The 17,178-nt window shown below is 38.6% G+C and overlaps 1 protein-coding gene and 1 non-coding gene across 2 annotated transcripts in view; one reads left to right on the forward strand and one right to left on the reverse strand.

The window, feature by feature from the left end:
* The window catches only part of Exoc5 (exocyst complex component 5), a 64,751-nt gene extending 47,665 nt beyond the window's left edge, over nucleotides 1–17,086 (reverse strand). Inside the window, exons 1-3 of the mRNA XM_045154285.1 lie at nucleotides 16,931–17,086; nucleotides 3,384–3,478; nucleotides 1,511–1,658 (exon numbers count right to left, since the gene is read on the reverse strand). Of these exons, the coding sequence (XP_045010220.1) occupies nucleotides 1,511–1,658; nucleotides 3,384–3,478; nucleotides 16,931–16,957 (270 nt within the window). The 5' untranslated portion in view covers nucleotides 16,958–17,086. The remainder of the gene's footprint in view (nucleotides 1–1,510; nucleotides 1,659–3,383; nucleotides 3,479–16,930) is intronic.
* On the forward strand, nucleotides 3,034–3,140 carry LOC123462469. The gene has a single exon (XR_006638291.1). It is a non-coding gene; the product is annotated as a U6 spliceosomal RNA (small nuclear RNA).
* Nucleotides 17,087–17,178: the final 92 nt, after the last annotated feature.

Consider the following 17,178-nt stretch of genomic DNA (forward strand, 5'->3'; position numbering starts at 1 on the left):
CATAAGCCAATGTACAAGGTGGCGGATGCATCTGGAGTTTGTTTGCAGTGGCTAGAGGCCCTGGCGCGCCCATTCTCTCCCTCTCTCTGTCTCTAATAAATAAATAATAAATATTTTTAAAATTAAAAAATATTATTTTTTCATGGCTTTTGAAAAACTGTTTTCCTTTAATACTTTGCACATTTTCAAAATAATTCAGCTACTATTTCTTGAATAGGTTTTGCTCTGATAAGCTGAAGGAATTCACTAGTATTGGCACCAAGATTCGTTATTTGGAAATGTCTTTGTTTATTCACTGTCCTAGTGAAAAAAGAATGTATTTCTAAAAACTATTTCTACTTTGTGAATTGGGTTGTAGTAGTTATTTAAAAATGTTATTTATAATCAAAATATACTATAAGAATAAATGCACTTAAAATTATAGATCACAGTATATTATAGATGTTATGCAAAATGATACCTAGTTCTTAACATGGAATACTAATCACATATGTGAAAACATAATGAAACAGTAAGTTTTATATTTACAAAGGCACAAGTGTTTTAGAGATAATTATATATTTATATAAATTTACTATGCTCTTTTTTGATTTTTTAAATAAAATTTTAAAAAATGAGGGCCCAAGATATTCAACTAAAACAGCAGAGCTATAATTCAAATTCATGTAGATTGACTCCATAGTTTGCTAGCTTCAGTATCAACATTATTTTTATTACTAAGGAAAAATGTATGAGAAGCATGTGGATGCTATTATAACTTTAAAAACACACTATTGTACATAAATTACCAACTTCTTTAATTATTTTCTCATAGCCATAAATGTTTAAATGAAAGAATATAAACATAGCTTTGGAAGAAATTAGCTTACTAAATCTGACATTGAAGAACAAATTCTTCTCAGGAGGCAGCAAAATTCTAGAATGTTGAGCAAACTGCACCCAGGAAGGGCAATCAAATTCTAGATTAAGCCCAGCCTGTGAAAGAAGTTTAAAGATTCCAGATTAACCCCAGGGCCCAAGAGGGACTAAGAAGTTTGGTCCTACAGCAAAGTAGACTGAGGAAAAGCTCTACACCTGCTTTTGCCACATTTGGTCACATAAGAATTCTCACTGGGGCAAGTATGTATGTATCTTGTGACCTTTGGTTTCTCTAGGGACAACACGACTACATAGAATACAAGTGACCACTTCAAGGTTCATTCTAGAGTTGCTGCAAGCACAGGTCTACCAGCACATCACTCTTGAAAGTTCCCAGTAGAGGCAGAGCAAGGACCACACTGAACAGTAAACCCCATTAATTTAAAATTCCAAGCCCTCTCCAGTAGTAAGCCAGTGGCAAGAGTACACAAAAACAATTCACCAATATTTTATCCAACACGATCAGAGAAGTAGAAACTACAAGTGCTATAATTTAATTTGCCACTGCAGCCAAGAAACAGAAAGAAAATCATAATAACCATGATGAAGACATAGCCTACATAATGTATCCATTGCTTAGCTAAATGTTTACCTGATTGCTCTTCTGGAGCTCTTGAACCTTCTTAGCAAATTCCTTGGCTTCCTTCTGACACTGTTGCTCTAATTTCTCTACTTTCCTTTGAATTCTTTCATCCATTATCTGGAGTTCTTGGATATGGTTTACAAATTCTTCTAATAATCTAATAGAGGAAGGTTTTATTTATATATGTATATATATATATATATATATATATATATCTCAATTTACCTTTTACTCAAAAGTAAATGACCAATTCACTTATAAACTAAATCTTACTAAGAGCTCATTGAGATAAAGAGGATAATGCCAATTTTCTCTATAGCAGTTTGCTGAAATTTCATCAATCCAAAAAAAGACTTTGCAAGACATGCATAGTGGTACATACCTTTAATCCCAGCACTCAGTAGGCTGAAATAAAAGGATCACCAAAAGTTTGAAGCTACAGAGTAAGTTCCAGATCAGCCTGGGCTAGAATGAAATCCTGTCCTAGCCACCACAGGACAGCACAGCCTGCTCCAGGCAAGTACACAGGGTGCCATTGGGCACACATGTGCATATACCATGTGCACAAGCAGAAACAAAGGAAGTTTTTCGAAAGGGTCATAATTTCCTTTCTGCTTTGTTCAGCTTTAAAAACACAAAATACTGGGCTGGAGAGATGGCTTAGCAGTTAAGCGCTTGCCTGTGAAGCCTAAGGACCCCAGTTCGAGGTTCCATTCCCCAGCACCCACGTTAGCCAGATGCACAAGGGGGCGCACGTGTCTGGAGTTCATTTGCAGTGGCTGGAAGCCCTGGCGTGCCCATTCTCTCTCTGCCTCTTTCTCTCTGTCTGTTGCTCTCAAATAAATAAATAAAATTTAAAAAAAAAACAAAATATAGCCAATCTTGACTGACTTTTCAATATGAAAATCTCATGTAGAATCCCTATTAAATTTCCAAATATAAAGACATTATATAACATACAAATCAAGAAGGTAGATGTATAACAAAAATAGTACAGATCCCAGAATTCAGTGACTTTGTTCATACAATTCATATTTAATGAATTTAAAAGATCATACTTAACATCTTTTGTTTGTTTTTCTGGTTAGAGTCAGGGTCTTGCTATGTGCCCCAGGCTGGCCTGGAACTCACATTTTTACCTCAGCCTAGCTTGTGCTGAGTTTCCAGGTGTAGATAACCATGCCCAGCCATGTTTTAGCTTTAGAAGTATAACCAGTGGCTGGGCGTGGTGGAGCAGTTTTGTAATCCAGTGCAGGGGAGGAGAGACAGGAAGATCTAGGGCTCACTTTCCTGTCAGTCTTGCCATCTGGGTGAGCTTCAGGCCAATGAGACAATGGCATTCCTACAAAATGACACCTGAGTTTGCCCTCTTAGCCTCCACAAATACAAGTACATGTGTATATGTATATTTGTACACACACGCAACACACACATACACATACACACACACAAGTATAACCAGTCTTCTCTAATTTATTACTAATTGGAGAAAATATTATTAAAGTCTTGTCAATAAAAATCCTTCCCCCCTTGTGCTCGGTTTGGTAGTACATATACCAAAATTGGAACAATACAGAGAAGATTAGCATGGCCCCTGAGCAAGGATGACACACAAATTCGTGAAGCAGTGAAGCATTAAAAAAAAAAAATCCTTTCCCTCAAACCAATTAAAGTACTTCTCTAAAATGAATAAAAGGAAAAACAAAATTTAAAATCTCTACTGCTTTTTGTATTGTTTCTTCTTTTGTGGGCTTTTTTTTTTTGGGGGGGGCCACATATATAAATGTTGACAGGAATACCAACACAGTCATGTCTATTCTAACCAAGTTTGTAGTACTAAATTAAGGCTATGAAAAAAAAAAAAATCTGCATTTTACTTTACCTTTTTGGATCAAATGCTTCAGGCCCACCTCTAGAACCTCCTCCTGGGGTTCTCCATACAAGACGTTCAATGTATTCATCGGCCACAAAAGGCTCCTAGTTCACAAAACAAATGTGCCTTGATAAAGCATTACAGGAGACAACAATAGTACTTACAAATATGAAGCAAGTGCTACCATGTAAAAACTTAAAGGGAAATTAAATTACTAATTAAATGTCTATTATTAAAAAACAAATTATTTTTCAAAAAAAACTTTAGACAAAGCAATAAAGCAAACTGTTTAATGAACATTAGGATATTAAAATAGCATTAATGACCCAACAGAAAATCAGCAAAGGATAAAAATAGACAATTTATAAAAACACAAGTAGTCTAAAACCACATGAGAATATACAGGCTTCAAGGTGAAATTATCCTCTTTTAAAATCTCACAAGTATGCATGTGAGCATATGGGAAAATGCAAGCTGAAATTTGCAGTCAGCACTGTTAGAAAGATCAACAGATAAAATCTTTTAGGAAGATAGCTGGTAACTTTCTGGTACCATCAACAGAGTTACAAGGCTCAAAACTTTATCCTCCCTCAACTGTACTTTCTCACCACCCAGGATGCTGAGGCAGGAAGATTCAAGTTTGAGGCCAATCTGGGCTACACAGTCCCTGTCACAAAAACTAAGAAAGAAGCTGGGCATGGTAGCACATGCCTTTATTCCTAGCATTTGGGATGCAGAGGTAGGAAAATCACCATGAGTTTGAAACTATCCTGAAACATAGTGAATTTCAGGTCAGCCTGGGCTACAGCAAGACCCTACCTTGAAAAAAAAAAAACAAACGAACTTAAGAAATTAAAAAATAAATAAATTCCATGTTAAATGTATATATGAACATGAACATTTTGGAGAAATTTGCATTATATGTAATACTAAACATTATTTACATAAGTATTTAATAACTGACAAGTATGGTAAATGGATGAAAAATGATATCACATTAAAATCATGAAACAGCGGGTGTGGTGGCACGTACCTTTAATCCCAGCACTCAGGAGGCAGAGACAGGAGGATCGCTGTGAGTGTGAGGGTACCCTGAGACTACATAGTGAATTCCAGGCCAGCCTGAGCTAAAGTGAGACCCAACCTCGAAAAAAAAAAAATAATCATGAAATAACATCTAATGAAATTAGGAAAATGCTGATATAAAATACCTAATAAAAGGAAGAACACTAAATTTTCTCAGAGAAAGCATGCCTACAAAGCCTGAGGACCCGGGTTCGACACCCCAGTACCCCCGTAAAGCCAAATGCACACAGTAGCACATGCATCAGGAGTTTGTTTGCAGTGTGCAAAGGCCCTGGTGCACCCATTTGCTCTCTATGTGCCTCTTCTCTCTTTCAGTCTCTCTGAAATAATATATATATTTTTAATTATCAGTGTCAAACACTGTTGGGTTTTGAATAAAAAGATGTATCCAACACAGACTATAGCCTAAAGAAACTTTACCAAATATAACTGTGATAAATTATCAATATAACCAGAAAATATAACAGCTATAAATACTGAAGTACCTAATGAGAAGCCATATTAATATACAGGTAAAACTGACAGAATTGAATGGAGAGACAGTTCCATAGTAATCGGGATTTCAATAACTCACTTCCAATGCTGAACAGAATAAAACAAGATAAATAATGAAACAGAAGACTTAGCATACTAAGCCAACTAGACCTATTGAAGGCATAACTGAAGTACCAGTTCGGAGGTTCATTCTATCAATGGAGTACTATCCTCTAAGATGCAGTTTGAATTCTGAGTTTAAAACTTTTAAATGACATTGTTTCCACAACAGAATACTTCCTAAGGAACATGACGCATAATAACTGTCTCAATGTCTGCGTCCCAGAGGACACACTCTGTAACATGGTAAATAGTGCAGTTAAAAGGTGATATTGAAGCCGGGCATGGTGGTGCACATCTTTAATCCCAGCACTCGGGAGGCAGAGGTAGGAGGATTGCTGTGAGTTCAAGGCCACCCTGAGACTCCATAGTGAATTCCAGGTCAGCCTGGGCTAGAGTGAGACCCTACCTCGAAAAAACCAAAAACAAAACAAAACAAAAGGTGATACTGGCTCAGGCTATGGGCAGGAGCTGAGAAATGGGTTCATACTTAAATACTGCTGATGGAATGGATGTGAAAAAATAGGTGGGGAAAAAAGAGTCATAAAGTCCTTGTAGAGGTTTATATCCTGAAAAACTATGCAAATAGTGGTGCCTCTTACTGAGCCAGGGAAGACCAGGGAAGGAGATGGACAAGGGAGTTGGAGAAACAAGAGTTTCATTTTGCATATGTGTACTATAAATGCCTATTATGTGCAGAAGTGAAAATGTGCGGCACATGGTTAGAAAACCAAGTTTGTACTATAGGGGAAAAACTGAAGCTACCTAAGAATTTCAGAGTGGTCATAGAAATGGTTACTTAAAACCTCAGGAAGTGAAGGAGATCATCTAGGAAGGAGAAGGGCATGCCAACATCTGGGGAGAAGAGGAAAAGGATTCTACAGAATAGACAAAACAGGAGGCACTAATGAAGGAGAAGAAAAATGAAAACAGTGTTGTAGGAGCAAAATCCAGGTTTTAGTCTTAGAAACAATCAAATTGTAAGAAGGACTTTAAATAAATCAGCTATTGATTTCTGTAGAAGTCCTAAAAGAAGTCAAAACAAAAGAAAAAAGGCTTTTGCTAATAGATCCAAATAAATCCCAATACCTCTTGCTAAAACTTAACCTTGTTGCAATAGAATTTACAATAAAAAAATACAGAGCTGGAGAGATGGCTTAGCGGTGAAGCGCTCGCCTGTGAAGCCTAAGGACCTCGGTTCGAGGTTCAGTTCCCCAGGTCCCACGTTAGCCAGATGCACAAGGGGGTGCACGCGTCTGGAGTTCGTTTGCAGAGGCTGGAAGCCCTGGCACACCCATTCTCTCTCTCTCCCTCTATCTGTCTTTCTCTCTGTGTCTGTCGCTCTCAATTAAATAAATAAAAATTTTTTTAAAAAATACAAATTAACAAGCCTTAAGTCATTAGGATGGCCATATCCTCCCAAAAGTGTCTTAATTTCCTACTGCAAATACCTATAACTTTTAAAAAACTGATTACAATTTCATAACCTTGATAAAGATTTGCCATCTCTAATTTTTTACTATTGCAATTAAAAACTAAAATTACTGAAACAAAAACCTAAGAATTGCATACTGATATTAAATTCAGTTTCACATAACTAGTTGAGCTGTTAAACTTGTTTCTTTTTCTTTTTTTGTTTTTTAACAAATTCTACCAGTTGTAAGATAAAAGTATGGTGTTTGGGTCATTCCTACTGAAAAATCTCTTGGACATCAATCCCTTAAACATGAACATAAATCCCTAATACCATTCCATTGAAGAAAATCCAATGAACTTTTTAATTTACTTATACCATGGTTCCCCAAAACAAATCCAATATGTGTCAGAACCATCTACAAGCTCGAGGAAAATAGAGTATTTTTCCAAAGCCGAGGTAAAAGAAGAAAGATTACAGGATTTCTGAGAGTTGTTTCTATATTCCCTTAAACCAATTAAACCAGAAATTGAAGTAATGTCTATAGTATATTTTCCTTAAGTTTACAATGCCTATTTCTGCCAAAAATCATTAAAACACTGCTGCATTTTACTCAGAAAGTTCCTTAGGCAATTACTACACTGTCAAGTCTATACTCTTATGTTAATGCTCCAATGCTCTTATCTTGCAGGACCTATCCAGTTTTTCTGTAGCCCCAAACAAACAGCTATACTCTCATCAGTTTATTCCTGGCTTGCTACTCTACTGCCTAGCCTGTGGCCATTTAACTCCCCACAGAATGCCTTTTCCCTACTACTGACAGTGGTGGAAAGTATCTCCCACAAAATCATGTATTGAAACTTAATCCCAAAAGAAACAGTGTGAAGGAGTAGTGTCTAATGTGTGGTGACGTTTCAGTCATGAGAATTGCACCATCATGAATAATGACAATTATAAACAGGATGAAGGCTATAAGTTCCCTAACAAAATAATGTGTTCTCCTTCCATTTCTCTCTCCTGTCTCTTCCTACCTCTCTTACTCGCCAACACAGGATGTAATAAAGGCCCACCTTGATAGCCTTCTCTATGGTCAACACTGTGAGAAATAAATTCCTGTTCTGTTAAAGTTACTCAATCAGAGGCAATCTATTACAGCAGCATCATACTGCTGTATCATGACAAAATGCCTGGCTCAGCTCTTCTTTTTCCAGTCCCAGCTCTTCCTGGAAAGATTTGTTCCCTACATGTTCTTCAATGATGTGGGGGTTTGTTTTGTTTCGCTCATTTTATATGCTGGAGACTGAAACCCAAGGTTTCATAGATGCTAGGTAGGCAAGCACTCTACCATGGAACTCTTTTATTTTGAGACCCTTCAGTTGCCTAGGGTGTAGTCCAAGCAGGCTCTGAATTTCTGTCCTCGTACCTCAGCCTCCTAAATTGCTGGGGTTAGAAGCCTGTGCCACCAGACCCAGTTCGTTTATTGTCTTATAACAATTGTTTTAGGTTTTCATTTCTCCATACTTTAATTGAAAGCAAAGTCAGGTTATATCATAAGCTGTTCTACCTTCCAACTGTGGTCAGCAAAACAATGCTTAGCAAACACTTGAATAGATCTTAAAAAAAAAAAAACATCAAACCCTGATCTGTAGTCCAAGACCAAAAGGAAAGACCGACAACCACCCTACAACCCAGAAATAAAAAACATGGTGTTATCAACCCAAAATTCCATTAGAAATATGAGCCTAATACAATTATGAAACTGAAATGAAATTAATTTCGTTGGCCTCTTCTCTCTAACCCCATTTGATTTGATGAGATTCTTTCGATATTTTCTTTTTTAAATATAAATTTCAATATTTTATTTGAGAGAAAGGAAAAGAGAAGAATGGGCACACCAGGACCTCTAGCCACTATAAACAGCAGATGCATGTGCCACCCTGTGCATCTGGTTTATGTAGGTACCAGGGAATTGAACCTGAGTCGTTAAGCTTTGCAGCCAAGTACCTTCACCACTAAGCCATCTCTCCAGCCCTACATATTTTCTATAAACTAACAAACAACATTTATTGACTACTGATTTGAAAATAATAATAAAATGTCACTTACTAGCAGAATGGATCTCAAATTTAGCATGGCAAGCTAGAAAAATAAAGCACATTAAGATACCAACTAAAACAAACTGTGAAAACTACATATGGCACTGAGGTGAGTAATGTTACTTTTTTAGATATACAATTTTCATATTTAATTGAAGTAGTCGACTCTTTTTTATCACATATTTAGTCAACCATAAAATCTATGTCAAAGATTAAATCATGATAATCGGGATTTATTATAAAATATTTTGCATTCTCATAAGTAAACTCTCTTTCAGTAGAGTTTACATCATTTTTGACACTAAGTATCTGATTTCAAGCTCCAGAGAAAGGTTAAGAGAAGAAAATGACATCTTTTATGTGATTTGGCAGAAACACAGGATGAGATTTTAAAATCTTAAGGTAAGAATGGTCTTTCAATATCTTCTCAGCCCAGCTCTTTCACTTCACTTTTACATGCAAGGAAACAACAGCAAGGACATGTAAGTCTTGTCCAGCCAGGTATTAAACCAGTATTCTAACTCAGATTTTCCCACTCCAATGTGGTATCTTTTAAAATAAAAATTATAGATGGTTATTCTAATTTAGAAATGGGTAACATCTCTGAGCTCTAACTCTGTATTTGTATGTTTTTGAGCAAGTTCCCTATTTTCTAAAACTGGAAAAAAATGAACTTTTGTAAACTAACAAACTGCATAGAAAATAAAGGAAAATATCCAATAAAATTTTCCACTTAAATTTTCCATCTGAAATGTATTTACAAACATGCACATTAAATATATTAATAGGGGCTGGAGAGATAGCTCACTGGTTAAGGTGCTTGCCTGCAAAACCTAACAACCCTGGTTCGATTCCTCAGGACCCATGTAAAGCCAGATACACAAAGTGGCATGTGCATATGAAGTTGATCTGCAGTGGCTGGAGGCCTTGGACTGCCCATTCTCACTCTCTGTGTATATCTCCCCCTCTGCTTGTAAATTAATAATAAATGAATAATAAATATACTAATAGGCATTTAAATGACTCTGGTTTGAAATAAAACAAGTGAAGGTAGGAATCATTGATTTCTTTGATTTACTGTATCTTGAATAAGCCAATATATGTATGTATATAAATTTTTAAATTTTATTTCAGTCCCAAGAAAACAGCACCAGAAAAATTAGTTTCTTTTTTCTTTTTTATAAATTTATCAAGTTTTAAAATACCATAGCTACCATTATTATGCAAAATGTTCATACAACTAAGTTCTTAATTAAAAAATACATTAGCCATGTATAAACTTCTAATAAACAAAATATTATATACCACTCCACTAATCATAATTTTTATTAAACTTGTGGAAGTTTTGCTTATAGGGTTATATAAAAAGTGTTATATAAAACTGCTATCCATGGACCGGAGAAATAGCTTAGCAGTTAAGAAGCTTGCCTACAAAAACCTAAGGACCAAAGTTCAATTCTCCAGGTCCCATGTAAGCCAGATGCACAAAGTGGCCATGTGTCTGGAGCTCATTTGCGGTGGCTAGTGGCCCTGGCACACCCATTCTCTCTCTTTCTGTCTCAAATAAAAATTTAAAAAAAATTAAAAACTGTAATCCACAATAAGGTAACAAAGAAAATCAGTATTTCAATCCTCTAATACACATCTATCCAATTTCTTTAGAGCACTATAAATTTAGTATTTTACATTAATTACACACATACATGCATAGTATAAAACTATCTTCAATTTAAGGACTTGCTCTTTCTAACAATTCACTTGAGGCTGGGGAGATGGCTCAATGGTAAAGCACTTGCCATGCAAGCATGAGGACCCAAGTCAGGATCCCCAACACCAGTGTAAATGCTGCACAGATGTGATGGCCCACCTATAATCCCAGTGCTTGGGAGACAGACAGGAGATCCATGAGACACAATGGCCAGCTAGACTCATCAAGCTCTGTGTTCACGAGAGCCTGCTTCAATAAATAAGGTGCTGAGCAATAGAGGAAGAACCTGGACATAAACCTCTGGTCTCCATATGCACACTTTTTTTTGTTTGTTTTTTGAGGTAGGGTCTCATTCTAGCCCAGGCTGGCCTGGATTTCACTATGTAGTCTCAGGGTGGCCTCAAACTCATGGCGATCCTCCTACCTCTGCCTACTGAGTGCTGGGATTAAAGACGTGTGCCACCATGTCCAGCTCCATATGCACACTTTTATTTGAGAGAGAGAGAGAGAGAGAGAGAAAGAGAGAGGAAGAAGCAGATAGAGAGGGAGCGGGGAAATGAGTACATGTGCCAGGGCATCCAGCCACTACAAACGAACTCCAGACGTATGTGCACCCTTGTACATCTGGCTTACATGGGACCTGGGGAATTGAATCAGAGTCCTTTGGCTTTGAAGGCAAACGCCTTAATTGCTAACCCATCTCTCCAGCCTTCCATATTCACATTTTTACACATGCACATGTACCTATATGAACATGTGTGCCCACACGTGCACACATGCACATACACAATTCATATATACATACACTCAAAAAAAGTTCTTTTCTGATTTATTTTGACTACAGAACTAGGGGCATAAAGTATTTAAATATAAATCCTTAACTCTAATCATCTCTCTCTACCTCTCCCACTCTGCTAACAGTGGTAGAAACCTTTTAGTCTTGGATATAGATAACAAGTTATCAGCTTCTGTGCTGGTTATTTATTGCTACATAATAACCCAACACTTAGGGGCTTAAAATATTAATAACCATTATTTTGTTCACAAATCTGTAATTTGGGCAGGACTCTAAGGAAATCTAGTTTCTGTTGCTTATAAGCAAGGAGGCTAGAGATGTTCAACATGGGATGTCAAGTTGGTGTTCATTGGGAGTTCAGCCAGAGCCCAGGGCCAACTGTCTCTGAAAGGGCTACCTGAACTTTCTGTGGGCATAGCTGCTGGATTTCAAGCATGTATCCACCACTGACCAGTCATAGTATCTTTCATGACCAAACCTTGGAAATTACTAAGTACACACTTCTGCTATAGCCAATGGCTCATCCAAATTCAACAAAGAAGCAGAGACCCTCCCCCTCTATAGGATGAGTGTCAGTTACATCATAGGATGATAGATCTTGCTGTGGACATTATGAAAAACAAAACCTTCCACAACCCCTTTCTGTAATTTTCCTTACATAGCCCTATCTCCAGGTTTATTACTTCTTAGACTACTTATAAAGACTCTTCCTCTGACAGATGCTCAATCTAAGCTGCTTCTTTTTAGCAAGGGTGGAGGATGGTAGGGCTCACTCACCATATAGCCCAGGGTACCCTCAAATTCAAAATCGTCCTGCCTCTGCATTCCAAGTGCCAAGATCACAGGTGTGTACCACGATACCAGACCCTTTTGTCCTATTAATTCAGTTAAGCTGAAAGTGCCTACCACTTAATTTTTAGAAGTAGCAACTACTCTTTTACCTGTATTCTTCTAAGCAGTTTAAAAAACTTAAGGGAATCATCAACTAACCTTCTGAGGTAGAAATTATGCTCCCCAACAAAGACAAGTAAGTTGCTCAAGACCACCCAAGCACTGAGATGTACAGTTGAGAGACCCTCCCCCCACCTCACCCCCCCCCCGCCCCCCCCTCGGCACACACCAACCAGGCTGGCCTTTCCCTTGCAATTCTCCTGTCTCAGCCTCTGGAGTAGCTAGACTGCCTGACTATACCATTAAATCCAGCCTAATATAATATATAGTCTTTCAAAATGAAAACATTATTTCTTTTTCCTGAAAGGTCCTTCTAATTTTCTTTGCCAGCTGATATGTCATCAATCACTTACTTTCCAAAGTTCATATACTTGGAATTAACTTCTCAGTAATCAAATTCTTTTCAGTTTCATCTCATTCATAATGTCTTCCCAAATTTCCACTTTTCTCTGTCCACATTAAGTTAAAGATTTTACTCCCTAAGTTAACCAAGCAACAGACAATTCTGGAACAATTACCAAATGAAAAGAACTATGCTAGATTGACTATAACGCCTGTTCTTTTCCAACTAACAATCTCTTTCCCACTGAAGGCAATTTTTCACACTAACAGTAAAAGCATTTGGCTCATTTGAACCTCCTAAGAAAAAACTGAGTCAGCACCCTGAAGTACAGTTGACAAAACATTTTCTCAAAACTTCCTCAAATTCCTATCATCTCAATGCTTGGCCATGAGCCACTACTCCTTATTAAAGCATGCCTACACATGTCCTTTTCTTAGCATTCCCTAAACAAAGCCCTTCTCCTGCTTGAGGCTTCTACTTACCCATCAATAGTGAATTTATGATGCCATTACTATATGAAAACTTTCCCAATTACCCCAGGAAGAGAGCCTGTCCTCCTATGGTATTGTGGTATTATCAGTTTATATTTGTCTAATCCAACTATAATTATAATTCTCCATATTTCAACTCCAGTACCAGAATGCAATCAGTCTAGGGAAGGTAGGATACTAATATTGATGAATGAATCCATGGATGAATTTTCTATGGCATGTCATTTTAGAAACGTAGCACTGATAATCTTACTTAGTGCCTTATCTTGAACTTGGTAGGTACTCAAAAATGTTTGTTGAATAAATAATAGGCCCTAGTTTTTAACGAAGAACTCTTCCCTAAAAGTAGCTTGCCCAAAGAAAAGGGAAGAATCTATAGACATGATGGGCTGCAAGGCCACTGAGAAATCCTGCTGGAGCTGAGCTGAAAACCTCCTCCATGTATACCAGCTTACAGAAAGCTAGAAAAAGCCATACTGCATGCAGTTCCATGGGAGAGAGATAAATCACCAGTAAAGATATCCAATAGTCACTGCAAGACTTATATTTGGCCAGCCAGGCCAAATGAGCCAACAGGTACAATAGTGGCACATCTGCCATGGGGGAAACCAACCGCCCTCTAATTTGAGTGGAGGCCTGCACAGTGGGAAGGAACACATTCCTGAGACTGAAAACCTAGAACAGGGGTAGTCATGAGCCCTAGGGGTGTAAACTCTGCTACTGTCTGGCTAAATGCATATACTATGCTCACCAAACTGCCCAGTAAGCACTTCTCTTAATGTTCATACCCATATATTACTGCTACTCTCACTCTTGGTTACAGAAGCTTCTCTTTTCAGATGCCAGTGACCTTGGGATGACACAGAAGGCACCATGGTGCTGAGAAGAAGTGACAGAGGAGTGAGTGCTCAGCACTGAAATTTCTCAATCACACCTTCCACAGCACAGGGTCCATTGTGGAAGAGGTGGTGAGTGTAAGAGCCAAAGGAAGGGTAGGACTCCTTGCAATGTACTCCTCCAGACACAAAATGGCCTCGATATCCATGACCTCACAGTGCTTGGTACTACCTACACAAGATCATCACAATAGGAAAGAAGGATCATGACATCAAAATTAAAAAAAGGCTAATTGAGAGGGGAAGGGGATATGATGGAGAGTGGAGTTTCAAAGGGGAAAGTGGCGGGGGGGGGGGTTACCATGGGATATTGTTTACAATTATGGAAGTTGCCAATAAAAATAAATAAATAAATAAATAAGAAATGATGTGGAGAAAATAGGCAAATGAGAAGTAGCATCTATAATGAAGAACAATGTCTGTAACAACAGAAAAAGAATTTACCACCCAAACCATTTTTTAATATGCTGAATATATAATTACTACAAACCACAGAGGAATCCCATTCAAACAACCCATCCTAGGCTTATCATTTTTAAATGCCACTGATGATTTCTTTCAGAAAGACCTGTTAACAAGGGATGGAACCAAGAAGGTTATGTCTGGGCAACCTTTAGGATATACTTTATTGCAATACCTAAGTCATCTACTAATAAATCATTCTATCACTTGGAGAAAGATTCTGTAGTTTGATTTTGTTGTAGGAAGTTGTCTACATTAAAAAAAGAGTCATAGAATCAATATTAAGATTTTAAAAGAAGCAGAGCTAATAATGAAATTTCATGGTTTCAAAAGTTCAATTTTGTTTCCCCTTAACTTCTCCACTGTGGAAAATGAAACTACAATTCTATTTGGTAGTGCATGAAAACCAGGATGCAAAAAAATCCCAAAATATCCTTGACTACATCCTGCCTTCAGTTTTCCAGCTGTGACTAAGAAAGGGAAGTAGGAGAAAAAGACACTCTCTGACTTATCCAGTAATCCAAATCCATGGCAGTATCTGCAGGAATTGGCAGCAGAGACTGGGTCTTTTTCTCTTCTCCTTTCTAAAGAGGTCAACTTTTCACTTGGGGAATGAAGGCTTATTCAAGAGCAGAGTTCATTGCAGGGCTACATTCACAGCCATTCAGGAAAAGACAAACATACATCTTAATTATATTTAACTAATAATACTTAATTGTAACTATTATTATAATGTTATAATTCTGATGATGCAACCAGCTACAAATGACGAAGAAAAAGTCACTTGAGTTAAAGCCTATAAATATGTTTAAGTTTGTTCTAGGAATCCTGAATACGTATCCTTATTGAATTTCTCACCAGCTACTACATAACTGGAGTCACAGAGTTAAACTTTACCTTTGGTTTAACTACTTTACTAAGCAGCAGGATCCTGAAAGGGAAACATATGTATTTCTCCACCACTTCTTTTTCAACCCCAGGAAATAAAATACATTTTCAAAAAAGTTATTGAGGGACTAGAGAGATGGCTCAGTGGTTAAGGTGAGTGCCTGAAAAGCCTAAGAAACCAAGATCAATTCCCCAGTACCCATGTGAAGTCAGATGCACAAGATGGTGCAAGCATCTGGAGTTTGTCTGCAGTGGCTAGAGGTCCTGGCATGCCCATTCATATTCTCTCTCTCTCTGCCTTTCTCTCTCATTCTCAAATAAATTAACAAAATGGTTAAAAATAAAAAGTTATTGAACTCACTTGGTCATATACAAAATATTTGTGAAAAAAAAATACACACACACACACATATAATCTCCAAGAAACAACTGTGAACATCAAAAAATTCATTAATTCACAACATGTCTTATGTACTGTATGGCAAATACAATGATTTTCTGTTAACAGCTGATTTGGTATTTTCATGAGATACAAAGAATATTTCTCATATTCTATAAGATGTGAAACATAAAACAAGGAACTACAGATTTGCCTAGTATTTTGGGCCACACAAAATGTTGACAGAAAGAAGTGTCAGTAAACAGATATCAAGATTCTGTAATTAGGGAAATTAATGTCACATATCTCTCGGCACTTATAAATCTAAGACAATGCCATAAGTGTTTCTGAAGTTTTATAAACTTTCAGCCACAAATCATTATTAATTACAACTTTAACATGTTATTTCTCCCAACAAAAGCATTATCTGTGATAGGGATGACTAAAAGCCAAGATGTGGTAACAAAGTAACAATGAAAAGTTCTATTTGCTATGAAAACTGGACATTTAAAGCTCAAAATGCTGAATCTCAAGTCATAAAAGAATACAATTTTCACGCACGGAGAAATACTTTTATTATTATTATTTGGTCGTTCTGGGAGTTAGAACCGAGGGACTACCAAACGTGAGACAAGAGATCTACCACTGAGCTATATCCCCAAGCCCGATCATGGAGAAATGCTGTTCTTGACAACCTCCTACACTGTGGTTAATATGAATCAATCAGAATGAGACACTGTTTTTCATTGCTTTGTGATTCTAGCATCACAAACACCGCGGCTTCTTACAACACACTTCATGAAGTTAAATTTTCAGATTCAGTTATTGAAGACACTCAAGGAAATACATCCGAATGTCCACTGCCTATCACCTTAAAGGGACTATCTGGCAGTTTAGGTGGCTGTACGATGAATTCCTTAAGATCTGAACACTTTGGTTCATTTCAGTTCTGTCTCTCCTTCAGTTAAGGCCTTTATTGTCGCAAAGAAAAAGAAAAAAAAAAGCGACCAGCATTTTCAAATAAGAGGATACACCGGCAATCAGAGGGGTGGCACCTCTAACCAGCACGAATGGCCTAATGCCTCCATAAACACCAAGAAGCCCCGAGGAGTCCCAGCTCAGGTATGTCCCCCACCAGCAGCAGCACTGTCGCGAGGATGCACGCGACAAGACAGGACTCGCCCCATCCCGGGCTTCGGGTTCTTCTTTCCCTGGGCGGAGGAGACATCCTCCACGGCCAGCGACCCAAAACCCGGCGGCGGGCCCTCCTCCGTCGGAGACCCCCGGGCCGCCCCTCGCCCAGGTCACGCTCGGCCCGGGCGGACCCCCGTCCCCCTCCGCCGCTTCCCCTCCCTTCTGCCCGGGACCGCCCCGGGGCCGAGCCGGCGAGCAGCGGTGACGTTCTCCGCCACGCCGGCCCCCGGGGCCTGCCGCTCCCCGGGAGGGACCCACCTCGAAGAGCTCGGCCGTCGTAGCCATGCCGGCCGGCTGAGAGGCTCGCCCCGCGCTGGACGCCGTCTTCCCTTCACATGCTGCGCCTCAGCGGCGCGGCGCACGGATCCCGCCTCGGTCTACCTGCTGGTTCCGGCTCCCGGCTGCCGGCCGCCGCGGGGCCGCCCTCGGTCCGCTCGCACAGCCCAGGCGGGACGCAACCGCGGCCATGAAGCGAAGCCGCAGACGCCTGTCAGCTGCCTCCCGGC

The sequence above is a fragment of the Jaculus jaculus genome, chromosome 7 (genome assembly GCF_020740685.1).
Source record: "Jaculus jaculus isolate mJacJac1 chromosome 7, mJacJac1.mat.Y.cur, whole genome shotgun sequence".
Classification (NCBI taxonomy): Eukaryota; Metazoa; Chordata; class Mammalia; order Rodentia; family Dipodidae; genus Jaculus; species Jaculus jaculus.